The sequence below is a fragment of the Melopsittacus undulatus genome, chromosome 7, assembly GCF_012275295.1.
Source record: "Melopsittacus undulatus isolate bMelUnd1 chromosome 7, bMelUnd1.mat.Z, whole genome shotgun sequence".
NCBI lineage: Eukaryota > Metazoa > Chordata > Aves > Psittaciformes > Psittaculidae > Melopsittacus > Melopsittacus undulatus.
In genome coordinates, this window is record NC_047533.1 from 11,183,884 (window position 1) to 11,211,285 (window position 27,402).

Consider the following 27,402-nt stretch of genomic DNA (forward strand, 5'->3'; position numbering starts at 1 on the left):
CTGGTAATTTAGTCTGCGTTGTTGAACTCTGGCTTACAGAACTTGCATAATGAGACACTGACTACATTCCGCATCCTTTTACAAGGCCAGTCCAATATCTCTCTAGGTACTTCTGTAGTTGTTAGAATGCATTTCCAAAGATGTTTATGAGTTCTTATAACACCGATCAGGAGCTAGATTTATTCTCCTAACATTCAGCTCCGTTGCAAAGGTTCTTGCCTTTTGATAGAAGAAGAGAGACTTTTCCCGATCCACAAGGAAGTTATGGTAGATTATTGCAAGTCTTGTGTAAATCTTCAGTTGAGCTTTCTTATTGCCTAGGTCCATGGCAGCAGCAAGTGCCAAATGGTAATAGCCTGCAGCATCAAAAGGGTCCTGAAATGAGACACAAAGATATTACCTTCTATAGCACAACCGGTGTAAGAAGACAGCAAAGCTCATTTTACTAAGTATCAAACAAGAATAACAGATTCCAAAACTTCAGTAGGTTTTCCGGCTTTATTACTTACATTCTAAACGCATAGAAATGGATTGTGGTAAAACCTGGAGTTATGGAACATGACTCAAAGTAAGCATTTTGTGCAGCAGTTTTTAGTATTTCTTACCTTAAGTTCATAGAATATAATGTCTCCTAAGACCAAGTACACCTTCATGTAATACAGTGTTTCCTCCTCAAACTCCAGAGGAGAGGAACAGAGGGACAAAGCCTTTAAATAGAAGTGTTCAGCTAGTTCACAGTGACCCAAATGATGATGGATGTCAGCCAGCCGATGATAAGCTATTCGTTCATTTAGCTGATTTCCTAATGAGATAATGTATAAGTCAGGATAAAGACAAAGACAAAATTGTCAAATCATCTCAAATCAGAATACATCTATGCTATTTTTTATTTCTATATGGTATTTTCTGAACTTTTATTTACTAAAACTGATTTTGCTTAAGAGATACTTGGCCAAAACCCACTGTTTCAGAGGAAACCTACATAATCCCCGTATTTCCTGCTGTAGGATTTAAAAGTGTCTGATATTTTCTTAAGAAACCGATATATTAATCTCATGCTTAGGTATATACAGCCTGTACATAAACACAAAAGTAATGAAAGCAAGTTAATGGGATTAAAGACTCCCTTGCACCTCCCAGTGCATACATTACATGAAAACTTATGGGAAAAGATGGTTCTCAGACTGATCCACCTGTCTGTGCTTGCATGGAACAGTGAGCGTGTTCTCAATCAATTGAACAGCTCTCAAAGTTTAAGAATAGTAATTTTTGAAACTAGCCCTAGACACTCAAAAACCTCTTTAAGATTACAATATTCATCAGTATAACGTCTTAGCTGTTAGAAGCAACATTCAGATTGGACCTAGAATCCCAGATTTAGTTCTGTGCTCTACCAAATATTTTCCATAGAATTTGTAGTTAAAAGAGGCAGCAGGAACATTGTTCATTCTTGAATAGAGGCAAAAATAGCAATGATAGTATTGTTATTAAATCCTGGCAAGAAATTAGACTGAATTCAGAGGAAGAAAATCTTTTATTAGAGTTCTATTGTATATTAGAGTTACCAGTCAGTCATCTATAATTTAAATTGGTCTTACCTAAATTTACACTGAGCACGAGAGAGGCTTTGGCATATTCCAGACTTTCCTCGTAAGATTTCAGATTCACCAACAATTCCACCAGTTTATTGTATAATCTGAGTTCAGTGGTTTTGTTTCCAGTCTGAACAGCAAGCGGAAGAGCCCTGTCCTGAAACATGTAACAGCAGCTTAGATACAGCTGAAGCAAAAGATGTGCACTGACAGACTTCCATTTATGTCAAACAATTTCTGGCTTCATTTTGATCTTTGCTTATAACATATCGCACACTCAGAAAAGGAGCTGAAGTAGGTGGTATCTATTAACACCATGACAAAATGCTCAGCTGCAGTAGATTAGGAACTGTTTGCTGAGAGGATCAGCTTTTGGTTCAGCACTGGTAGAACATCAGCTGTGATAGGAGGGTACATAACTGTCAATGCAGTAGGAAAACTGCACAAACCTTGTAGAAAGTGACTGCTTTCTCCTTGTCCCAAGTACCATTGAAAAATATGTCTCCAGCAGCTTCAAACAGTTCCATTCCCAAATTTGTATCTCCTGTGTAAAGAGCAGCATCCTGAGCAACCTGAAAACAGGGGATGGGGAAGATAAGGAAATAAAACAAATAATAAATACTAGCAATTGAAAAAGAGCTTGTTAAGGCCTCTCTTCTCATTGTTGGATAGGAAAGGCTGTATTTGGTGAGACAGTGCTCTTTTTCAGTACCCTTTTTTGGAGCAGGCCTGTGGCAGCTGCTGAAGAAGGAACAGAACCTGGGCATGTATAATGTTATGGTCTCCTTTTTTCAGGCAGTATTATCCTGCTACCTTAGTCAGCATGTGACACTAAAATACTGTATTTGACAGCTGCCACATGTTAAATTTGAATTAGATGCAATTAGAATTTATTTCTATGATAAATTCTAAGTTAGATATTGCTGACAGTGCAGATTTAAAGCCTGTGACATAAATCCTATAAATAAATGTAGCTCCACTATTCTGTTCTGAAATAAGTAAATGCCATGTTAGCAAAAAGGATTTCATGAAAGGCTGCATGCATCTGCTTCAAAGCAAGAATATCAGGATAGGCAGCTATATGATAATGAGAAATAAAATAAAAATGAGACATAATATAATACTAATGAGAAAGGGGACATTCACATGCAGCAAGATTAAAAATCTTGCTTTGGTTTTGTGATCTTTGGTTTTCAAATTGCATTCAATTAATACAAGTCCAGGTCTACCTAAGCACAAAGGCATTGATCCTTTTCCACCTATTCTGGCTTCAGGCATCTAAGGACTCTATTGCATCATATTGTGGAACTTGTGTTTTACACGGAAATTAAGATGTAATGGCCTGGACAAAGTACTGACCCAGTAGTCGACATTTTAGAGGGCTGATTCCTGTTTCGAGGCTTTCCTCATGGACAGGCATTGACTCTCTGCTCTAAATAGCAGGTACCGCATATGCACAGTACAGAATACACATGCCTGTCCCTGGCCCACTCATCCTTTGAGGAAATAAAGCAGATGGAGAAAAATAATCCCACATGCTGCTTTGGATTTTGTACTACCAAGTGACTGCCTTTAGGGCTATCAGCTAAAGTTATTTATTAAAAGAAATGACAGGCCTATAGCACAGTCTCTTCTTGTAAACACATGTATTCAGTTTTCATGGTAACTATGGAAAAATGTAACGTAATTGAGAGGAAAACCAACCCATGAAGTGGCCCCATGTATTGTGTCTCAGTCTATTTAAACATTAACTTGTTTCCTATGTTTCCCTTCTTTGTAGATCTGTTTTTCAAAACATCTTAGCAGGTGTCCGATTATTTTATTTAGGCATCATGTTTTGGTACTACTCATACACTGGCCAAGACTCAGATATTACTGTATTGGATTCTGTATACATCCTGCACTACAAGGCAGATGGAAGAGAAGTATTTTTAACTTCTTTAGAACAGCAAGAACCTAATTCCCCAAATACTTCAGTGAATGACAAAGAGCTACACAGACAACAGTCAGATCCAGGTGGCAGTGCCACTCTGAGGAAGGCTCTAGATCATCCAGTTTCAGCAGCCACAAGGGTTAGATCCCACTGTCAGGTCATTTTTCAGCCTGTGTTAGCACAGCAATAGCAGCTGCAGCAAGTCCCGCGTGGGGGGGCCAACGTGTGCAAGCCACATGCCTCTATTCTCACTGTGCCAAAGGCAGCAGCAGCTCCAGCTGGCTCTATGCCATGCTGTGCACAGCTATAGAAGGAAAGCTTGAGGTGTTTTGGAAATGCTTCCTGAAGAAGCTACTCTCTTTTCCTGAGGGCCTTTCCCACAAGCTGACATGCTAAGATGATTATTATTTATTACCCACCAGCATGTAGCATGCATGGTTTGATTGCTGTGGTACTATAGAGCTGGTAAAGATGATGCAATACACAGAAGTGGCAACAAAGCAGGCACTAAGAAAGGTTGCTCCCCCAAAAAAAATCTTTCCAGAGTGAAGCAACAGGTCAAAACAGAGCACCCACCAACAGAAAATGCTGAGAATTTCGGCTACTGAGCATTACATACATGTCATTACTATGTCATGTTCAGAACATCAGTTAGCAAAATCTCTGAGATCATTATATTGAATTACTCTCTTACCATACCACTTGTACGACGCTGACAACGTGTGCTTGTCTCTAAGTGTTGGCAACATACCTGAATATAAAGATCCACGAGCTCATTCTGCCTCAGAACATAGTATATCTTTCCTGCTCGTAGCCAAGCATACGCCTCTTTCTCTTTTTTCTGCAGATCTATAAATATTCCAAGGCTTCTTTTGGTATATTCCAGAGCTGACCTGTAAGCCCTGAAAGAGGGAAAACTGCTAATTACTGAGGGGTTCTTCGAATTAGCAAATGGGTTTCTTCATAGGGAGAAAAGCTTTATGTTTAAGACAAACTGTTTCCCCTATTAAATGCAAAATTATAATTTCTTATCTATATTACACTAGTAACTAGCAAGCTGAGTCTCTTTCCCTTTCCTTTTTTTGTTCAATTTATGTTTCCTGCTAGATTGTTATCATGTTACGTTATTTCAGGATGGCTTCATCTAGATGCATCCTTTCCCTGCTCCAGGCTAGTTACAGGTGGGAAAAATCCTTCTTCATTTTAGCTCTTCTATAATTTAAGGCCTTTTCCCAAAAACTTCAGAATGGAACTGCAGCTCTAAATATTTTTTACTAAAAACACCTAGGATCTGCCTTAAACACAGTTCAGATTAATCAGCAATTACAGAAAAACTTGGACCAGTTTTAGAAGCACCTAAATTATCAGATCACTGAACAGTGCAATTTTCAAGAGTAAGGACAGTGTGCCCTCAGAAAAGTAGTCATACTCCTTATTGGGACTTAACAAATTTTTGACTTATCAAATTAATTGAGCCTATGGTGCTTTATACCCAACCTAGAAATTCCAGAATTATTAAATCCTTCTGTCTTGTGTTAGACTCCTATCACCTTGACATATTTTAATATATTTTGTTCTAGAACCGCATACTTAGATCTCCAAAGAGGTCAGAAACAGATCTGGAAGTAATACACTCCCTTGTATTTCATACTATCAAGATTTCAGTTCTGTCTCAACAAGGTATCTCTTCTGAGGGGAGAGGGAGAGAAAGTTCTTACCACTTTATTCTTACAGAAATTGACCTGTCACTCCCTTTACGCTCAAGAGAAACTGAAGTTCAACTGAGCAAGCCTGACGTTCCAGTCTTTACTAACAAGCTACTAAGATGAGGAAAAGTAAGGTACTTGAACTGGTCCAACTCAACCTAATTACTAAATGCTACTTCTATCTCCAATTCAGAGTTTTTGCTTTTACAGCACACAGAAGCATATACCAGCCCATTACCCAGCACAGCAGCTGGAATGGGTCAGGCTGTTTCTGCTGGCACAACCACAGTAGTTTAAAATGAAGGTGGTGACACCACAGACATCACTGTTTTTATTACTTCATCATAGACACATATCCTTGTTACTCAGAGCTGTTAACTCAAAGAATACTGTGAAACTATGGGCTACTTTAACCTTATCTGCTAAGGTTACACAGCCAGGTTTTTGGGATATATAAATTCCATGTACTACATGCACGCAAACCAGCAGCTTCTCCAGCTAGCAAAAGCCTTCTACAGATTCCTGGTAGCTTGAAATCTTAACCAACTCCTTTGCCTTCAACCTCTCCAAAAGATGTTCACCAACTATATCATTAAACAGCAGTTAAAACAAAATAAATTAGGTGCTACACCACGAAAGTCAGTGGCTTGGACTGCAGCCACTTAAAGCTAAAATAGGGAATTTCCATTCTGAGGCATGCTTGAAAATACCTGAATCTTGAGTGACTCCCTAAAGCGAGATACAGTAAGGAAAAAATATCAAAGCTCTCTTAAACCCTCAAAAAATGTCTAGAGAAACCTGTAAGTTTCCCAGCACCTGGTAGTTACTATAAATATACTTGTGTACTCCATTTTCCATTAAGCAAAGCAAAAAAGTTGGTATTCTGAAAATAAGAGCAGTATAGAGATTTCTGGAGACTGACACAATGCAGTTTTACATACAGGCTTTGTACTGCTTTCAGTTTTGAAAAAGACATTTTGTTAAAGAAACACACAATGTGGTGTCTGACCTGTTTGGAATATGTTATTTGGTTTCTAGTGGAAAAAAATGTTTTGTAAAAATCTATCATTGTGAACAAGTCACCTGCCAGCAATAATCCTAGAGCTATAGCATCCATCAAGAGTTGCATGATATACGATACCTTTTAAAGGTATTTACACAGATTTTAGAAATTATTTGGCTTGCAAAGTGATGCTAATCCCTACTGTCTCCTCTGAGAGATCATAGCTACTTAAGAAAGTCCAACAAAACAAAAAACAACCCAACCACAATAAACGTTTCTGCTACCACAGGACCCTGCAATTCCAATAAGGCATATTGTCAAAGCAGAGAGAAAAATAGTCACATTCAGTTATTGCACAAACTGAGATGCTTTAGCATGACAGAAAAGTTACAACCAGAATAAAAGCAAAGTCATTCAGCACATCTTACCTTTCTGTTCCTAAAGACAAATAGAGCTGGCTAATGGTTTCCAAAATTTGTCCCTCCAGAACTTTGTTGGACATCTTCCTAGCTAAAGATAATTGATATTCATTGTAGATGACACACTGAGCCTCGTTGGGAACAACTGTACTGTAGAACTGACACAGCAGTTTAATTGCTTGTAGTTGACCTAGGAGATTAGAAATACAAACATGAATCTCTATTTTAAAATTAATGTTAAATTAGTTTTAATATAATTTATTCTTACCTTTTCACAAATCACATCACAGTCAATGAATAACAATATAAAAGTCATAACAAGAAGATTCCACTTCCAGTTTCTCCTTCTTTCCCAAAGTTAACAGACTAGAAGTTACTACAAACTTGATCTCAAAAATAAACACTCAATTATATAAACTACCTTAGTCACAATACTAAGAGTAAATAAATAAAGTATGAGTCTTCTAAATACAATTATTTCGTGCAAAAGTAATCCAGATTACCAGTTGTTCTCATATCTTGAAACTCAAGTATGGCGGTTTGCACTACCAACAGTAGAACCATTGTAAATATTATTGAACATAGAAATCCCTAGACTTTTTACTGATTAAGTTATTGAGGTTTTCCTTAACATTTTATTTTCTCTAGAATTTCTGACAAACTGAAGTACCACCAGAAAAGAAGCCAACACTTATTTATTCCTCTACCATTATGGGACAGAGTAAAGATTTAAATCATTTTGATAGCTGTCACATAACTGGATATAAAAGCACTGCTTAAGGAACAACTAAAACATACATATATAACAAACACTCCCAAAGAAGGCACTTTTCATACCTGAAAGACAAAAAAGATACTTACTTTCCAGATGGCTTGTCTCCATTGCAACGAGAAATGCCCATTCGTAGTAAAACCTGCCTTTTTCTCTTCGAGTTCCGCCAACGTAGTAACATCCCAGCTGAAGGAGGACTTGAATAAACTCTTGGCTGTAGTCCATACTTGGAAGTTTGGAGAACAGTTTCACTGCCCTGATATAATAATGTTCTGCCAGCTTGCTGGCTGCTGCTTGCAGACAGAGTGTCCCAAAATTAGCCAGGACTATAGCTTGGTTATGGATCATATCAGTCTCTTCTGAAAGATGTAGTGCTTTGTAGTAACTCTCAGCAGCTTCTTTTGTATTGTTTGTTCTTTTCAAAGCAATAGCAAGAATATTATAAGTGCTGCCTAGTTGTTGAGGATTGCTCCATGAACAATCTACAACAGCATTTAGAATGGCTAAAGCCACATCATATTGCCTGTAAAGAATGTATAGCCAAGCAAGTGAAACCAAATAGTTAATAATTTCCTCTGGCTTAGCAGAAACAGAGTCCAGTGCTTTCATCATGTAAACAATGGCATTTCCATATAGTTTGTGGTGGCTGTACAGTTTTGCTAAGCTAAGGTAGATAGTGCTGCATAGTCCTTGCTGCTCAGTAGTAAACACAGAGGAAAGTGCTTGTATGAAGTAAGGTGCCACTTGGGATGGGAGTATTGGTCTGTATTTCCTCTGGCCATAGAGCTTGGAAGCATTTTTGATGACTAAATCAATCATTTTCAAGGAATCCATTAAAGTACCAGAGCTCTGGGAAGAGGCAACCTTTATGCAACTTAATACAATGTGTGGCAAACACTTTTCATTGTAGGACTCTGCTAGTTTGATATAACAGTTGTTTGATAAGTTGTTTTGTAAACCCAAGTCATTAAGCAACACTTGAAACCTTTCCAAGAATGGTAGTGCCTCTTCATGTTGTTTGTGTGCACTGTAGTGTTTTGCCAGGAGAAAGCATGCCCTTGCCTCTGCATGTTTGTTCTGGCTCAGAATTGTCCTCTTCAGAGCATACTTTAGAATATCTGACTCCAGGTCAGTACTGCAAATGTAGTTGGGAATTCCTATGAGGAGAGCTGTAGCCTTATCAAAAACATGAGCACATTTTTCTTTGTTCTTTTGTGTCAGGTAGATAACTGTTAGATTTGTATAAAGAGCAGTTACAAAATACAAATCACCAAACCCTCCAGCTATTGCTCTCAATGCTTCCTCAAAATACACCCGTGCTTGGGAGAACTTCAGCTTTTTAACACTGAGCCTGCCTAAGAGAAAGCATAGCCTTGCTAGTGCCCAGGGCATACCTGCTTTCTTTGCTGCTTCTCGTGCTAATCTAAGAAAACTGACCAGTCCTTCTTCTTCAGAAAACCCATAGAACATGCTGTTGATAAACGGATAAGAAAAATCATACAGGTGTTTGAAGTTTCTCTCATACTCTTTCCTATTTAAAAAGAGTAACAATGACTCAAAGATGTCAGATGCTTGAGCATCATCTTCATGTATGTGGAAGCAAGGTGCTTCAGGTGGAGGAAAGATGTCCTTGTTCGGAGAGCTAGCAGAATTGTTTCCTTCAGTAGCTGGCTCTTCTGCCCAAGTGGCCTCCAAATTCTTGAAGTTCTTCAGGAATTCTTCTATCTTGCCATTCTTGCTAGTAAATCCTGTGCTAGAATGTGAACATGGAGTTTCTGAAATACAAAGATAAATTACAGATCACAACTTCATGTGTGCATACACACATACTCTTTCGTAGACCAACAAAATATTTACCAGTAGAAGATGCTGTTAGGAAAACATTATGTAAAACTACTGCACTTGCTTAAAAGTATGTCTAGGAAACAAGCCAAAAGTGGGGAAAGGGAGAGATCAAGAAGGATCAGGGACAAGCAAGTGTGGGAGACTGAAAGAGTGAGGATAAACAGGACTTGCTACATGTAGGCAGTTGCTGATCAGTACACATGCCTAGTCAGGCCCTGTGCCTGATCCAACACTGATCCAATTTCAGTCCAGTGTTAATGTGAACTGGTGTGTGTCTGAGTGTATATTCTCTGTACTCTCTGTGTGTGTATGAGCAAGAGATCTGCAAATTAGTTACAATTCTCACTAGCTTCAAGCAGGAGGAGAAAACTAGAATGTGGAAAGACCCCTGGTCGAAACTGGTGGTGGCTGCTGGATGGACTTCTAGTTCAAGGGAACTGTGAATTCGAGCATGCATGTAGATTGAGCAAAGTATGCTAATGTCCTTGATAGAAAGCTTGGGGGGAGGGGGTTGGGGGGGAAAGGGGAGGACAAGCAAGACTGAGCTATTTATGTTTAGGGTGTTGCAAGGATGCCTGCAAAGTTTCTCCTGTCCACATTATCTCTGTGTGGCCAGCCATGCTGGTAGGATGTATAATAAGATTTCTTCTTTCAATCAAATACCAACCCTGATTCATTGCTGGCACAGATTAACTTTCTCAAAACTGCCAAGTTATGGCAACTGATGCAGTCAGCCATTGATGTAAACTCTCCTAGTACTGACAGTGTTGAATATCTTAGAAATACGAAAAAATGGCAAACATGCCATCATTTCTTTAGTCTTCCCACTGTTGCTCAGCCAAGGTAGTAGGGCAGGAAGTAGGCATATAGTTTGTAGTCATAGTCAGTGACAAAGTTTACAGCTGCATATCAACAGGAGCTTATTGAAGTTGCAGATTTAGAGCTCAGTTTTCTTAGAATCTAATTTCTAAAACCATTCATCAAAATCATAAATATAAAAATTGGTATTTAGAAAAATGTACTACAAGTAATGATAGTGACAGCTTAGCAACTAAATGCCAAAGGGAAATAATTCTGCATCGTCATCAAAATATCTCCTTTGAGAAATATATTTATGGGATGATGTTTTCTAGCAGATGGAGCATCTGCTCGAATTCAAAGCCAGTACTTGCCAGGTGCCCCATAAGCAGTATTTTGCTCTACTAAATTGGGGGGGCTTAGGGGGTGGTGCATATATGAGTGTCACAGCAGTAGAAAGAGGTCATGCAGTTTGCAATTGGATAGGAAAGTCCAAGACAGACATCTAATCAGTGAAAACCCACAATGTCTTATAACAAAATCTAAGAAAGCAGATGACAAGAGATTTCAGAATAGAAAGAGACATTAGAAGAAGTTAGCAAAGATACCAAAACCATCAACATTAGCATTAACTTTATATAAAATGGTTTAATTTTATGTAAAATGCATATGAAGTATTACCACATTCATGAGCTTTCTGAAATTCTGGTTCTTCCAGCTGGTCTGTAAGAAAGAAAAAAGTCATGTTAGTTATGGTACCTAAGTTCCTTTTCAGTTTCAATTATCCTAAAATAAGGCTATTTTTCAATTCAGAATTTTCTGTCAGAAGAATTGGACATGTCATGGAAATTTAGAAGGGAAGAATTTTAAGTCTGACCCAAAGCTAGCAGATACTATGGACTTTCCCTACTGCTGATACAATTCCCTGACTTCTACATGTTTCTCATCATGCACCAACCACTGCTCAGTAAGCCAGGGAGACACCTACATTTTGCACTTGGAATTAAAGCCAATGTGTTCTCCACAAGGGGTGCATCGCTGCTGCACTGAAGTACAAATGGGCAGCATAGATAAAACAATTCCATACAACCTACTCCTGAGATGAGGTAACAAAAAAGCTCTTAGTATTACTGAAGAAAGTTTTAGCATCACTTAGACAGGAAGGAGAGGGGGATAATTATTTAATATAGCTCGCATAGATAAGAGTGTCAGAGTTTTCTGGCCATTCCAATAACATGTAGATGAAAAATTCCCTTTTCTTTTAAAAGGCATATATTTAAATTCTGTAGACATTACTTCTATAGATCTAGTTTTAAACATTTAACATGGCACATCTGTAGAACATTTACCTATTAACTTGAGATAGATCCACAAAAAATAGCATTTCAATTGTCATGTTGCATTTTGGGATTCTATTCAGTGTCTTTCATACACTGGATGCAACATAAGTGGTACTGAATGTATGAAGGATCTACGGAAGGCTATTTTACTAGCCTTTAAGAATGGCCTCTCACTGACTATTTACTTCTCAATCCTCCTTCTTTAAATACTTTCCTGACTTCGGTGGACAAATGCTAGAGATGTTTACAATAGACATGACAATGCGGTGTATATTAAATGGGGGAATTGGCCATAAGTAAATACTTCTCACTAGATTGATGTAGATGGAAGGAATCAAAAACCCATTTACTCAAATCACAAAAAAATATCACAATCATAGATTAGTCAGGCCTGGAAAGGACCTTAAGATCACCTAGTTCCAACCCCCCTGGCCAGGGACAGGGACACCTCACACTAAACCATGTCACCCAAAGCTCTGTCAAACCTGGCCTTGAACAACGCCAGGGATGGAGCATTCACAACTTCCCTGGGCAACCCATTCCAGTGCCTCACCACCCTAACAGGAAAGAACTTCCTCCTTATATCCAATCTAAACTTCCCCTGTTTAAATTTCAACCCATTACCTCTTGTCCTATTTACTACAGTCCCTAGGCACAGTCCTGAGGGCACACTCAATTCCACAGTCAATGCCACTGACAAAGATATTAAACAAGACCGGTCCCAACACCGATCCCTGAGGGACACCACTTGTTACTGGTCTCCAGCCGGACATTGAACTGTTGACCACAACTCTTTGCATGCAGCCATCCAGACACCCAGTGGTCCACCTATCAAATTGCTGTCTCTCCAATTTAGAGACAAGGATATCATGTGGGACAGTGTCGAACGCTTTGCACAAGTCCAGGTAGATTACATCAATTGCTCCACCCCTGTCCATCATTTTTGTAGCCCCATCATAGAAGGCCACCAAATTGGTCAGGCAGGATTTCCCCTTAGTGAAGCCATGCTGGCTGTCAGCAAGCACCTTGTTGTTTTTCATGTGCCCTAGCATGCCTTCCAGGAGAACCTGCTACAAGATTTTGCCAGGCACAGAGGTGAGACTGACTGGTCTGTAATTCCCTGGGTCATCCATTTTCCCCTCCTTGAAAATGGGGGTTATATTTCCCTTTTTCCAGTTGTCGGGAACTTCACCTGTCTGCCATGATTTTTCAAATATGATGGCCAGTTGCTTAGCAACTTCATTCACCAGCTCCTTCAGGACCCGAGGATGGATTTCATCAGGTCCCATGGACTTGTGAACGTTTAGGTTCTTAAGATGATCTCAAACCAGATCCTCTCCTGCAGTGGGCCTAAGGGTCTTCATTCTCACAGTCCCTGCATCTGCCTTCCAAGACTTGGGTGGTGTGGTCAGAGCCTTTGCCAGTGAAGACTGAGATAAAGAAGTCATTCAGAACCTCAGCCTTCTCCAAATCCAGGGTAGCTAGTGAATATCAAGTGAATATTGGAAATGCTTGCTTTGGGTAAGTCAATTTGCATTTAGCAACAGTGCAGTTTAAGAGAGAAAAGTGATAAAGATGGTGCTATTAGCTGGGGAAGATGTGAAAAGAAGGTGGCACTTGTAAAGATTAGGGAGGAGATGAGATGTGGTGAAAAAACATGCAACAGGCTAAAATAGCAGTGTGTCTATTAAGCCCCTGAGATTGATTTAGTACCTAATATAATTCTGAGGCTTGTTCCCAGGCTTTCTGTTTGGGCAAGGAATGTGAGATGTGGAGTCATTTTGCACATTGACACGAGTTGCATTTTGCAACTCAGATCTGACAAGCCTTAGTTATTGTTCACACACATAGATTTGCAGAATTAAACTGATGCAGCCGAGTCCAATCTACGCATGGCTCCTTTCAGGCTGGAGCCTAAGTGCCTGTCTTCTAGGATGGCACTAAAGGAGGTAAAGCTGTGAGATATTTGACAAGCATACACATTGCTACAGAACAGCCTGTGCTGGGATAAGAAATTGCTGCTTCTGCTCAGTTCAGCAAGACAATTATATTACACTACCTTACACTGAATCAGTAAAGGTGAAACCTCAATTATCCCAGATGAGTTTATGTAAAGAATGAGCACTTAGTAAAAACAGCTATATCAGGTCATGTAGCTAGAAGTATATATCTTTTTTCTTTGTAGGAATAGGAAAATGCCAAAATCTATACGTTTGAAAGTTAAATCAAGCGTAAAAATATGTATTTTTACATCAGCTTGCCATAGTTATTATGTCAACTTTCCCAAGATGTATAAAATGCCAGCAGTCTTTGGGTGAACATACTGCATTTTATCATACAGCACACTAATATATGAAAGCTTGAAGATCTGTTCAGCTCAGTTGTTAAAACCCTGCTGCTTAATTCACTCAGAAAGAAGGACAAAAAAAGATTTATAAATGTTCTGCTGGGAAAAGTCTTTCATCAGCAGGAAAGTAGCAAAGATGATACAAAAGATTTTTACATGGCTGTCTATGATCAAACTGAATACCAAGGTATTTCAAGGTAGTTGTAAAGACTGGAATCTCATTGAAATAAGAAAAAAGTTAAGAGGATATAGGAACTGCATTTGTATCTTGCGCACTAAAAAGGAGTAAGACTCACCTATTCTGTACACAGAGCAAACATCTGTGATGGATGTTTGTTTCAACAAATGTATTACTTCTTCCAAATCTTCTTCTTTGTTAAAAAATGATAGCTCTTCTTCTTCAAGAAAATCCAGGTCTTGTGTCCTAACAAAGAAAGGAGAAGCTTTGAACATGGCTGAAAGAAGATTTGGATTGAGGAGCTCAGTCAAACTGGAGTTTGTTAGACTAATACAATCTTTACATTATAGGTCATTTCGTGCTAAAAGTCAGTAACATTCATATTTATAAACAAACACAGAAACTGGTAGTAGCTATACTTGCAACTAACAGTTTCTGCCAGATCACATTAAGTTTTATGTCTGTTTTATGGTATAGCATTTTATGAGAATTCATTAAAAGCATAAACCTTTAAAGACATTATGGCATTGATTTCTTAATATAAGCTTAAAGTTACACATCTTTGTACTTGCAAGCAATGATTAAGAACTTGTTTCAGTGTGCAAGCAGTCCAGATATAGCAGCAAAATTAGCCTGTTTACATGGTGCCAATGCATGCTGAAATGCACACTTTTTAAGGGTTTCTGTCCACATTAGGAGCAATTATTTGTAAGAGGAGCCCCATTTGAAGCAAGGCCTGTAATTAAGGGTACTAGCAAAACCAGAACTTGAATGCTTTCACACATAGACCTTCAGAGACCAGCAAAAACAGAATCTTCTGCAAGAGTAAAGCTTCTTGGATCTTGTGATCCAGAAAATGGAAACTGAACCAGATATAACTGCAGCAACTCCTTTTCCCAACAAGAAACTTTGGTACAGACTGATAATATTTTCCAGCATTTAAGCAGATATCTTCCAATTTCTTAGCATTTGATTTGACTGCCACTCACTATGACAATTCTCAATAAAACAAGAAAAAAAAACACACAAAAAAATAAGCAAACCTGACTTCAGCATACAGTATTTTAAAGCTCAAGAGACTAAGTCTTTTTTTGTTTATGAGTTAAAATATGTATCACTTACTTATTTCCAGATAAGTCCACTTTAACATGACTCGTCTTTACAAAACCTATTTGGCCAGTAAACACATGTCTTCCAAGAAACCACTCCATGCATTCAATGTAATATCCAAGAATCTCAATTTTGTCCCCTTCCTGGAAGCTCATCTCTTCTAACACAATACCTTCATAATTTATCACAGCTAGACAGAATCCTTTTGCTGTATGATAAGGAGATAAATAATATTTGCAGATAAAGTAATTTAACGCAAATACACTTAATAAAGTAATAACTCATCAGAGGAGCGTATTTAGCAACAGACATTTGTGGAACTCAAGAGTTCCAAGTCATGGAATGAGAGTCACATCCATTGCAGCAAGATTTAAAGCATCCAGAACTAATAGGTTTCATTTGAGAAATTAGAATAATAAATAACATAAAAATACTGATTTCCCAGTGATTAGAAAGGCAAGTCTAGAATGTTTTCAAAATTCTGATTAATTCCAACATGAAGTAATAAAAGGAGATATTTTAAGTCCCTACTTTCCCCTCTTATAAAGGGCTCTGAACATGGGCTAGAGTAAAAATACTTGAACCAACTAATAAAACACGTGTTGGATAAACATGCAGTTATATACCAGTATTAAGACCGCTATGTACGTAGAAAATAAGACATTTAATCACAAACCTCAGACCATCTGCGTAAGTTTAATTTCTCTGGTAGTATTAGAGCAATATCCATAGGAAAGGTCCACAATAATTACATGGGCTCATTTTCTTATTTTAAAGTTTGTCATCAAATCTAAACAGGCATCCTCAATTTTAATTACTCTTTACTACTTCGTGCATCTACTTAGTCCAGTATTTAGGAGGAAAAAGGGGAGAGATAATCCTTTAGGGTTTAACTCAACTTAGGCAGAGATTTGTGCTCTCATTAATTTCATTGCAGTGCAATTTTGAAAGCTGTTTTCCCATTTTAATACAATACAAAAAAGTTATTGAACCCTTTAAAATCTGTCCTAACAAAAGCGGGGAATAAGTATGGGTTTTTTTTTTTAATGCTGATGTTTGAATGAGTTTCTTACCAACTTTCCTGATGGATTGTGATTCAGTTTTGAGTGTAAAATCCATAGGATCAGAATACCCTTTAAGAAACCATCTGAAAGTAGGAAAAAAAAACATTGAAGTTGGTGTATAAAATACACCATTTTACTAAATGTTGTGACAACAATAGTGATATTTTAAATCCATTTAAAAACAGATGTACTCTTTCCACAACTATCTTTCCCTGTCCAGACACAGCTGTTTTGAGTAATAGTTACTTTTGTCAAACAAACCTGACTGAGGAAGTTGACTTTGGGTAGGGAGAAATAGCACAACAGAAAATTTCCAGCTTTTTAACTACTAAGAGGATCAAGAATCCGTAATTTCCTGGTGATTCCTGAAGTGAGTCAATTGATGTAATTTTTGCTTTGTAACAACTATGAGCTTGGACATGACCTTGAAACAAACTGCATTAAGGAAGAGGATGGCTCCTGTCAATAGTGTTGAATAAAAGCACTGCTAGTCTGTTTTCTGCATTTTCAAGTATCCACCTGTTTCTATCCATATTCCCAAGCTTCCTGAAAACTGAAAATGCTCACTTAATGTTATACTATAAATGTTAATAGGTGTTATTACAAAAAGCCCCACCCAAACAATATCTAACTCATAAAATGGTAAACCACCTTTAAACGCTCTACTGGCATCCAGATTAGTTTCAGTTGTGTGGTGTGGAAGACAGATGTGTACATATGAAACAGATGCACACGAAACATATAGAATCGGGTACCTACTGATGAAAAGGGATCAACGGCTCCACAGAAGCATTAGACATGTCACCATCCACAGATCCACCTGCTATGTCTTCAGTAAAAGACCCAGTCTCAAAATAAGTGTTTATTTCATTATCTGTTATCTTTCTTATCAGATTGTCAGGATATAAAGCAAAGAATGCCCCTAAAAAGAAACCAGTGGAATAGATGTCATTTTACATAATGTTTTAGTGCCATACAAACTTTAAAACTGGCTTCAAGACCATCAGTAATATTCAATTAGAAATTGAAAGCCGAAGACACCATAAGATTTTTCTTTGATTGTCAGATAAAAAAAAAAAAGATCATACTTTCTTGTCTACTTTCCCTTTAAAAAAAGGGCATATTTGATGAGATGTGTAATTTTCTGCTGCTGCATCATTTTGCACATTCTTATTGCAGTAATCAGTGATTTGTCAAACCCATTGTTCTGTTTCTGATGGTCATAGCAGGCCATGCTATTTAGGAGAAGCACAAAAGCCTAGCAACCATCTGTAAACCCTCTCCTGTACATCTCCAGAATCTGCAATAATATTAAGCAAGTTAGAAGGTACGTCCCTCCCTAATCCATTTGCTATGCATTTATGGACCAGTTGCCCAGGAATTTCTCTAATCCCCTTACAATCCAACTGAACCCAATCTGTGTTTGTTCCTTTCTTCTTTCTGGTGCTTATGGGTAAATATATTAAAATTTCAACATCATTAGATGTTTAAATAGGTCTTAATATTTGATTTGGGAATTTTAAAGAAAGGTGCTTATCTAAATTTAGCATTAGTATGTACAGTGTTCCTTACCTTCCTGTACTAGCAGGCTTCTGTACATCAAATTTAGTGATTGTTCATTTATAGAGACTTTAATGCCTGTTTCTTCCTCCTCTTGAGAGCAGAGCCAGAAAGACTGATCTAGGAATAAGTTCTCCATACAATGGTCTATAAAACCTAGAAAAATGAATTCAATTTGGTTTTCTTTGCAGTATTACACAAGATAATAACCTTTCACAAAATCAGACATTCAGATAACTTCATTATTGCTTAATCAACATAAAGAACTAATTTTACTACCCAATATTGGCAAAATTACATTGTCACATGCGTTACAGCTGCTTTTAATGCTTACCTGTCACAATCTACACCTAAAAGACAAACAACTTCTCTGTGTCTAATCCTGCTGAAAAAGCAGACTGTGTCCTCCCTTTGTGTGGGTTGCCATTAGTTTAGCTATATTCAAAAGGTTTGCAGCCTGAGGTAATCACCAGCAAGCTTTGAGCAAAAACCGTTTAGCACCACTTAATACGAGATGACCTGAAATAATGTCAAAAATTAGCCTTTTTATAAACTTCTGTTGCCTGATTCAGCTGTGCCAATTAATGCAGACACTGTGCCTATCAGATCCCTTGAATTTCTTTGGGATGGAGATGATGCTACACTCCAGAGTCATGTAAATCACAAGGAGTGATTGATCTTGGAAACTGGGTCTCCTTACATTAGGGCTTAGGGCTTTCAAAGCTATATGATATTACAGGAAGGTCTAGAGTGATATAATCAGTATTGTATAGATAGATTATTAAAGGGCCAATATTAATACATTAGCAAATCCTTTGTGCAGACTTTATGACGAAGAGGAAAGGTGGGCAGATCAGTGATTAAGGTGCTACTCTGCTATTCAGAAGACGCTGAATCAATCCCCCATGAGCCACAGCCTCACCTAAGAAGAAACTTCATCTTTTTATGCTTTCTCTGAAAAATTGGATTAAAAGAGTATTTTTTTCTAGTTCCCTAAGGAGCATTTTAAAATACAATATAGGAAGTAAATAGCAAGCATGAAATTAAATATAAAAATAATTATTTTAAATTGCTCAGATGGAAACAGGCAAATTCAGTAGTAATGCATACAAACTCTCCATACACAAAAACATCAGGTGAACAAAATAGAAACAAAGATCTGATTCAAATGCTATCCCTCGGAAAAGATCTGTGAAATTATAGGATATCAAAAATGAAACTCAAATCAGTGGCATCATACTGCTACAAAAGCCATGCTCAGATTTAGAAACAAAACTGAAGCAGGCAAAGCATACGAAGCAATCTTTGTTTTACTTGATATTTCCTCTGAAGCATTACCAACTCTCCAGTTTGGTCACTACTATTCAGGAAATATGTGAAAGAGTCCAGTGGGAAGCATGATCACAGATCTAGAAAATGCACTCTGTGAAAGAGGACTACAGGAATTAGGGCTGATTTTCCTAGTGAAAACAACACAGTGGAAGTGTAGGTTAGACATCTCAATGGTGCAAAGAAAGAGTTACCTTCACATGTCTACAATGAGCAGAAAAGCTGCAAAAGCATTGAAGTTGCAGCACAGGTTAGACTTTAGGACAAACCCTGACTAGACTGCTTGGAAAGCGGATACAATCTGATTCTGGAGTATTTAACTTAGATAAGACATCTGTCAGGAACAATAGCTGTTATCAATTCTGGGACATAGGCAGGTTCTCCTGTAGGTTTGAGTGTCTCTCCAGCCCTAGCTCACTAGTACCCAGTTCAAGAACATTACTTACTGCTATTAGGAGTTAATACAAAGAACCTCAAAATCCTGTTCAACATATTCCCCATAAATCAGAAATTGCATGCAGAGGAATGAAAAAAAGCATATTGAACTGCTGTATGGTGAAACAGCTTTACCAAGTGAATGGTAGGTTAGAAACTTCCATATTTCTTCAAAAGTTTTAAATGTCACCATTATTAGATCTTGATCACTATGAATAGACAGCAGCCTGGCAGACAGCTCCTAAAAAAAAACAAAAATACAAACACCAAAATAACATTTTAGTTACAATTATACTACACATGAGCACAGTTAATCACTAGGTAACACTTATGTTAAAATGCTATGTATTAAGATAGGGTTTTACCTGTATGAGATACCTGTTCTTTAACACTTATCTACCACGTACAGTAAGACAAGTTTTATCTCACTTTTTCTTACTAATTGTACCAGCAGTTCCAGTGAGGTTAATTTACACAGAAGACTTCAGGACTGACCACACTGAGTGAGACTAAGGGCCTCTCTGGCTCAGACACATCTATAAATAGTGTCCAGTACTGTCTATTCAGAGTGTGAAAGCTAGGCGAGCATCTACTGGTACTTTCCAAGAAAGCCCTTCTAGCACAGAACAATTTACAGCTTGGAACTGCCTTTGCCAGTGGGCATCAATATTTAATAGTGGAAAAGGTTTCTTTTGCTTGTTGGTTTGGGTTTGTTTCAGTTTGGGTTGAGTTTTCTTTTGTTTTTGTTTTACTTAAAACTTCTGTAGGTCATTTAAGTTATTGTAAAGTTTTAGGATCCATAGCATCCTCATGTAGGTTAGCCACAGAGTTTTGTTCACGTTTGAGAGCGTGAGGCACCTTTAAACCTGCCCCCTGGTAGCTTCAGTCTTGTTCCAGAGGAGACATTGATCAGTTATGCGCTAGTTGACTTTTCCCATGGTTAAGATAATTAAATGTAGTAGAGTATTATTATGGGGGGGGGGTTGTTTTGCGGGTTTTTGGGTTGGGTGAGTTTTTAAAAGATCCTTTTCTCCTCATTTGTACTGGTTTGTGTTGCTAAATATAATAGAATTAAACTGTGCATTTAAGAAAGATGAGCTATGATTGTTGTAAATTATAATGATTGATTTCATAAGGAATTTCAGAAATGCTAAAAAAGAAGTACATAAACCTTCAAATAAATGAAACAAATATACATTTTCATGGATTCTAGCCAAAAACCTGTAGCACATAGTCTGGGCGCTTAAACACAGGTTTCTCCAGTGATGCTGGTTACCATCTTTGAGGAAAATGCAAAGAACTGTGGCAATTTATGAGAAGTATCTGAAACAGTATGTCAGAGAGTAAATCAGTTGTGAAGCTAACAGGTGTAATGCTACTGCACCATTTCCCAGTACTATACCCTTCCTCCCATCACATCAAAATTGAAAATGCATCTTAGAAGTATTTAAGGACTGATCAAGAAAGTGATTCTAACTTTGGAGGGGATAAGAAGGGGAGGAATCATCACTCAAGCATTTTCTGTAATCTGAACAAGATAAAGCTGGGGTTTTATGCCTAATATGATGATTTTAAAAGATCTCAATTCTGTTTAACTTCCACATTTTCAATTCACACAACATGAACAGATTAAAATAGAAATTGCTTTCTGAAAACAGAAGTCCAATTTAAGCCTCTTCAACGTGCATGCACCATCACCGCTTTGATCTTCTGCATGCCCCTTTCTACACTCGATTAAATATTAACGAGAGCCTGAAATCTATTAATAAATTGCCAGCACATGCTAAAATACCTCAGCCTCAAGTGCTTTATGCACTGCTGAATATCAAAATATCATTCTAAGGAAACTTATCATTATAAATCTTGCTTCCTTCAAAGTCTTTTTGTCAGTCTGTTTCTAATAAGGTCACAGATCTAGTCTATTTGTGTGCTGTTTTTCCTTCCCCTCCTGATCCCTTCTCCCTTTCTCCACCTTCTCCTAAATGAAAGCCAGAGAAGAGCAGCAGGAGCACAGCCATAAAATCAGCAGATTGGTGGTAGAGTTCACAATACATGAAAGGAAAATCTTGTAGAAACACATGCATCCAAGACAGTCAAATTCATGACTAAAGATTTTAATGTTTCACTTCCTAGTGAAGGAGTCTGGAACTCATGGCTCAGGCAAAAGAGGGACACCAAAGGTGAAATGGTATAATCCTGCTTTTTCATCAAGAAGGAAGAGGAGACTTTACATCATATTTGTAATGAACCTCATTGATTTTAGAGGATGGGTCTCCTATATAAAAACAAAAATAAAGAGTAATAAATTTGGCCAGTGTCCTTATGTGCTATTTAAAGCTATGGCCAGCTAGCCCTAGGAAGTCCAATATTTATGTTATTCTCCTTCAGACTTCCTCTTTGGTTTAGCAGCAGGCTTCCTGTGTAGCTTGCAGCCAAACGACTCCAAGTGACTGGAACCTGAAATGAAGAATCAATATGAGGCCAATTTAAAGAAAAAAAATTAGAAAATCGTTATTTCATTTGATGAAAATCAAAGCAGAACATTTTTAATATAAAACCCTTCAATGTCTTATTTAGCTGGGTTTATTTTACATCTATTTGATGGTCAAGTCTTTTTCAATGGTTCAGTATTTCTAGTGTCTCTAGATACTTTTTGGCCATGGGAAACAGGTCACTGAAATTCAAGCATATAACATGGAGATGGAAATGGGAACCAGATATCTCTCAGACTGTTTCAGTAGCACAGGGTGTATTCTCTAAATAAATAGAACAATTCCCAAGCAATTGACTCACACTGAAAACTGCCATCACCTCCCTGCTGTCATTTTCCAGAAGACGGAGCTGCCCTCTGAGCTGTCTTTGTAGTCTAGGATCAGGACATCCACTCTTTCTTCTTACCATCATTAACTGCAAGGAGATATCTGGAGAAGGATATCCATTTACAGCACTTACAGCTTTGAAGAACCATAAATCTCTCAAAATTATACAATCCACATAAGAACTGTTCTTTTTTTTCCTTTTTTCAGCTTCAGAAGCAGGCTTACTGCTTGTTTATTTTACTTTTTATTATTCATTAGGGGTAGTAGCCTAGCATGAAACAAGATTTTTTTCAGTTGCATAATAAAGGACAGAGTTATACGAAAGAAGGGTGATTTGAAAGTCTAAAAATTTTGGGAGACAAGTGACACACTTGGGGATGGAGAAGAGAGAAGAGTTAAAAACCAAGCAGATTGGTAACTTCTCAAATTAGACAGCTCTATGGACATTGAGAACATGCTCAGATTTCGATGTATACTGTGCATATTTTAAAACCCAAGGCAAACAGATACTGGAATTGCAAAAATAACCTCCCAAAAATAGATAATTCAGCATGTTACAACAACTTTTTATGCTTCTCAAATTCATGGCTATCTGACATGTCACCCCCACTACTTCAGAAGGCTTCAAGAAGTTGAACATTTTGAAAAGGTGTTTCTCAGCTTACCTGGTTGAGAAGTACCAGCAAAGACAAATGATCTGACTAAAAGCTCACTTACATGATTTTCCTAATACATCTGAAAGAAGCTAGAAACCTGTTCTCAGATCTTGACAACTGTTTATGACAATCATTTACTACAGCTAAAGGTACAATTCCAGCCAACTTCTCTCCAACAAAGAGGATCTTTAATAAAGCTGCTTTCATTCTACATGTCTTAATTTAACTCAATAACAGTAAATCATATTAATGTTTTCAGATACCCAGATGGGCACATATAAGCCAATAAGCCACTCAGGAAGAATTCCAATTGCAAGCTTGTAAATAGGTCATGCTTCCAGCAATAAATAATATTGTTAAATATACTGAAATATTCCACATTAAATTATTTTCACCTTTTAGTCAGGTAAAATAGATATTTTTCACATTCTAGTCTAATATGCTGCATCTTTATGTGTTTTCAAAGGGCTTCCTACATATGTCTCCAGGAGTTTTACAATGACTTATTCTTAAATTCCTCATTACTTTAAGCTCAAGAAGAGTTGCTCAGAAATATAAAGCAATGTTACTGTACTATGAAGCCTCTCTAAGTTGTGGTCATGTAGTCAGTTCGTAGTATTAAGAGTGCAAACTAGAGTATTTGAATTTTACTCAGATCACTGTTAGGTAACAGTTTCATTACCTTTTCATTTTATGGGAAGATATAAAATGATACTGGCACAAGTCTACTACTTAAAAAAATAAATTTTTGGTTTACATAATCAAATTGATCCCAAGTTAAACTGTGTTTCTACAGGTAAACATTTAAGTCTTACATAAAATTAATATTACTAGAGCAATTACACTGAATTAGAACAACTGAAATATGGCTGCTTCTTCCAAAAGTACTGTTAATAATGTCTTATGGAAAACAAGCCTGGTCCAAAACCCCATCACCCCTATAGTAATCTTCCTGTCTGCTTCTGTGAGCTCTGATCCATACCACCAGTTAAGAACCAAAATTTTTATAGTGACACAAACGTACATAAGCACAAATAATTAAACTACAAATAACCATATGCTTGGGGAAGACTGTGTGCTACTGATGTGATTTGTCACATCAAGGCAGACAGCAGAGCACATCCCAGTGATGGTTTTTAATGGTCATTTCTCTTCGTCTACAAGGAAAAAATGTGACTAGAGCCTCAATTCACAGAGGAGGCCATGAGGCCTCCAGAAGCGATGGCTGCTGTATCTACTTACTGAATAACTGCACTCAATTGCAACTCCATTGATAATACAACAATAACAAAAAAAGAAACTTCAAAAGGCCACAAACTTAAAAATGAGGCATTTGAAGAATTGAAGCCCATATGTAAAATTAGTGATAAACTCTATTCACTTTTCTTTCTTTTTCTTGGCCATTACAGTATAATCCATAAATAGTTTCTGGCTTTCACAGCAGTTCTCTCTTTTTATGAGAAATTCTCAACAAATCTTATGTAGAATTTGGATACTTTACAGCTCTTTGAAGTATGTTATAAAGTTTACAGGATTGAAGACTGCAAGTGTTGACACAGTTGTCTCAGAAAAAGAGTAAGCAATGAGAAGCATATTATTTATAAGATATGGTGCAAAAAAAAAATGCCTTACCAGTTGGAAAAGTCTCTGCTTGACTGGGAAGGATCCTTGAATTGACAATCATGCACTTTTCATGTTGAGAGCACTCTATTATGATAAATTAAAAGAATAGATAAGTGCATTTTCTAAGTCCATATAAATCACACACACCAAAGAAAATCCAAACCAACAAAAAGCCCAACCACAAATACACCCCATACTTTCAAAGCATTCGATGCATTGAATAATTACTAAAAGAAAATAACTATTTTTTTTTCTCTTCCTGCTATATAATTCCCCAAACCCACAAGAAGTATCTGCAGATCATTTCTCTCCTACTGGGGAGGAAGCTAAATCTTGATTTCATCATTCTGATGTGAATCTTCAGGAGCATAGAGAATCTGTGGAAAGATCCTCTCAGGAAGCTGAAGTCTCATGTGGGAGGGAGCAAGGGTGAGACTGTTTTCTCTTCTCTTATGCCTATAATAAGTACCCTCCACTTCCAATTTATACCACTGAAGCTTCAATGATTTGAGTGCCTTGTACCAATTCGTACATTGAGAGAAATAATCATTCTCTATTTGTCATAAGCTTAATACTTGGGTGGAGGCAATGTAAAAACAAGTGATTTGAAGTTTTAGAAAAAAAAAACATAAAATAAGTATATTTCATGTTAATAGCAATCTGCTTTTTTTTTTTTTTCACCCAGCACATATTTCTTTCAGTCCTTCTGGAAATTCTGCATTTTCATGCTGAAAGAAACACCAACCCCAACCAATTCCATCTTCTAAAGGTTCCTCTGGAAAAAAAAGCCAACCAAAAAAGCAACCAAACCGTGAAGACAAGGCTTGATATTTCCAAGTAATGAAAAATTGTCTGAGAAAATGTTCATGTATCCAAAGACATTTGCCTCTGCAACTTTTAAGAAACTTAGAAACTATCATGTCCTACTACAAGTCTTCTGCATCTTCCCTTGAGTGCATCTATTGATGTTACAGGAATAAAGTCATGCAGATGAATAAGGATACATAGACACAGAATTTTCTTATTTCAGAAAAAAGGCGACAAGCAGTAAAAATAAGTCCAGTTATTATCTTATACTAGAATTAGAAGCCAAGTTCCCAAGCACTTTGGTATTTGTTGGAGTTTTGCTGGGTGTTTGACAGGGTTTGGGTTTTTTTGTTTGATTTCTTATTTTATTTAGACTCTGATGCTTGTTTTAAAACAGAAATTTGATAGTAAGCTCACTGCAGTGCAGGCTGACTGTGTTTAAGAAACATAAATTTGTTCCCCATAGCTTCTGAGATTGTGCATAGTTGTAGCTCTACTTTTCATTTTAGTCAGAATTACAAATTGAACAACTGTCAAAACTTAAACAACATGTTACCAATCACTTTGATCATCATTTAACAGTTGATAAGGACAATTAAGTAGCATGTTTTTGCTATGTGACCTTGACGTTACTATTATTACCAGATATGGACTTTCCTTGAAAGGTGTTTATCAAGACAAATAATCAGCAGGTGATATTTTATTTAAAACTAAACCTACTTTTATTACTTTTAGAAGAAAGCAAAAAAACATGAGAAAGCATTTTATTAATTATGGGAGTTTGTTTAAAAATAGATTGCTATTAAATATGAGCAAAACCATAAGAGTTACCAGAAATACATTTTAAACATGAGACTGTTTTGAGTGCTTTAATTAGATTCAAAGACTTAACATGAACTCCATGCCCCATTCCTAATTGTTGAATGACTTGCACACTTCTTGGCAAGCTAAAGAGAAACTCTATACTGCTGGGGGATGCTGGTACCCAGTACACTTTGATGTAAGCAGAGTTGAGTTATAAACAGAAAGACATTGTTTAAGCTATAGGACATATAATTTAGAATAAAATTTACAATAAATCTGCAGAGGGACTTTTCACAAGGGCATGCAGTGACAGGAAAAGGGGCAGTGGCTTGAAACTGAAGGAAGGGAGATTTAAGTTAGACATTAGGAAGATGTTCTTCACTATGAAGGTAGTGAGACACTGGAACAGGTTGTCCCAAAAAGTTATGGATGCTCCATCCCTGTCAGTGTTCAAGGCCAGGTTGGATGGAGCTTTGAGCTACCTGGTCTAGTGGAAGTTGTTCCTGCTCATGACAAGAGGCTGGAACCAATGAGCTTTAAGGCCCTTTCCCATGTGAACTAGTCTAAGATTCTATGATCTTTAGATGAAGGGGGGGGGGGGGGGGGGGGGGGGGGGGGGGGGGGGGGGGGGGGGGGGAGGGAATAAAATTCCTAAGAATTTTACTCAACTAGATTCATACAGACTAACTCAACTTTGCTTCTGAATCTTATAGACTACCGCAAAAAAGTGCTGGAAGTAGAACTTATTTCAGTGTTCTGGCTCCTGAGTTCTGCTAATTTTCATCTTATCCTAAGGGATAACCCATTTGTTTGCCCAAAGACTAGAGTCAATTGAGTCATTTAATAGTCCAATCTGTACAGCATTGCAATGGAGGAAATACAGCTGTTTGCTTTGTTGATTTAACAGTTGTAGGTGCATTTAAAAAGCAAAATTCTCAGCTGAAAAACACATGACAGTTTTCTGCTTGCATAAGTGAGCAATATTTAAAGAACACAGGAATCTAAACACAAAGAGCAGAGCAGTGTGACCAGAATATATCAGTTGAGGTCTTACCCACTTGTTCTTGCAATGAGTCCCTCCTGACTCCATCCCTGACAGGGATGATGGCATCACTGGCCTCTGCGTGTTTCCAGTCAGACCCACACCTTCCCTGCTTCACATCTTTCACCTCCAAGTTCTTGTCTTGCTTTCCCTCTAGACCAGGGATGATGGCATTAGTGCTGAGCATGGATGTGCTGCCTGCTGCTGCTGAACTCTCCAT

The 27,402-nt window shown here is 37.5% G+C and overlaps 1 protein-coding gene across 1 annotated transcript; it reads right to left on the reverse strand.

Moving 5' to 3' along the window:
- Window positions 1-144: 144 nt before the first annotated feature.
- Window positions 145-27,402, reverse strand: SH3TC1 (SH3 domain and tetratricopeptide repeats 1). Its single transcript, XM_005148566.1, has 17 exons — window positions 27,195-27,402; window positions 24,539-24,613; window positions 22,225-22,352; window positions 19,567-19,672; window positions 17,680-17,823; window positions 16,867-17,029; window positions 16,117-16,190; window positions 15,056-15,251; window positions 14,052-14,179; window positions 10,750-10,791; window positions 7,515-9,200; window positions 6,663-6,843; window positions 4,277-4,427; window positions 2,042-2,164; window positions 1,599-1,749; window positions 606-802; window positions 145-375 (listed from the first exon to the last, which is right to left on the reverse strand). The coding sequence occupies exons 1-17, from the start codon at window positions 27,400-27,402 to the stop codon at window positions 145-147; spliced, it is 3,984 nt and encodes a 1,327-aa protein (XP_005148623.1).

What these genes read in the sequence shown, in the direction of transcription:
- SH3TC1 (XM_005148566.1), bottom strand. Translation starts at nt 27,402, where the DNA reads ATGGAGAGTTCAGCAGCAGCAGGCAGCACATCCATGCTCAGCACTAAT. An exon ending in AGCAGAGACTTTTCCAACTG is followed by an intron (nt 22,353 to 24,538) that starts GTAAGGCATTTT and finishes ATCCTTCTCCAG; the next exon opens with ATATCTCCTTGCAGTTAATG. An exon ending in TTATATTCTATGAACTTAAG is followed by an intron (nt 376 to 605) that starts GTAAGAAATACT and finishes GTCTCATTTCAG; the next exon opens with GACCCTTTTGATGCTGCAGG.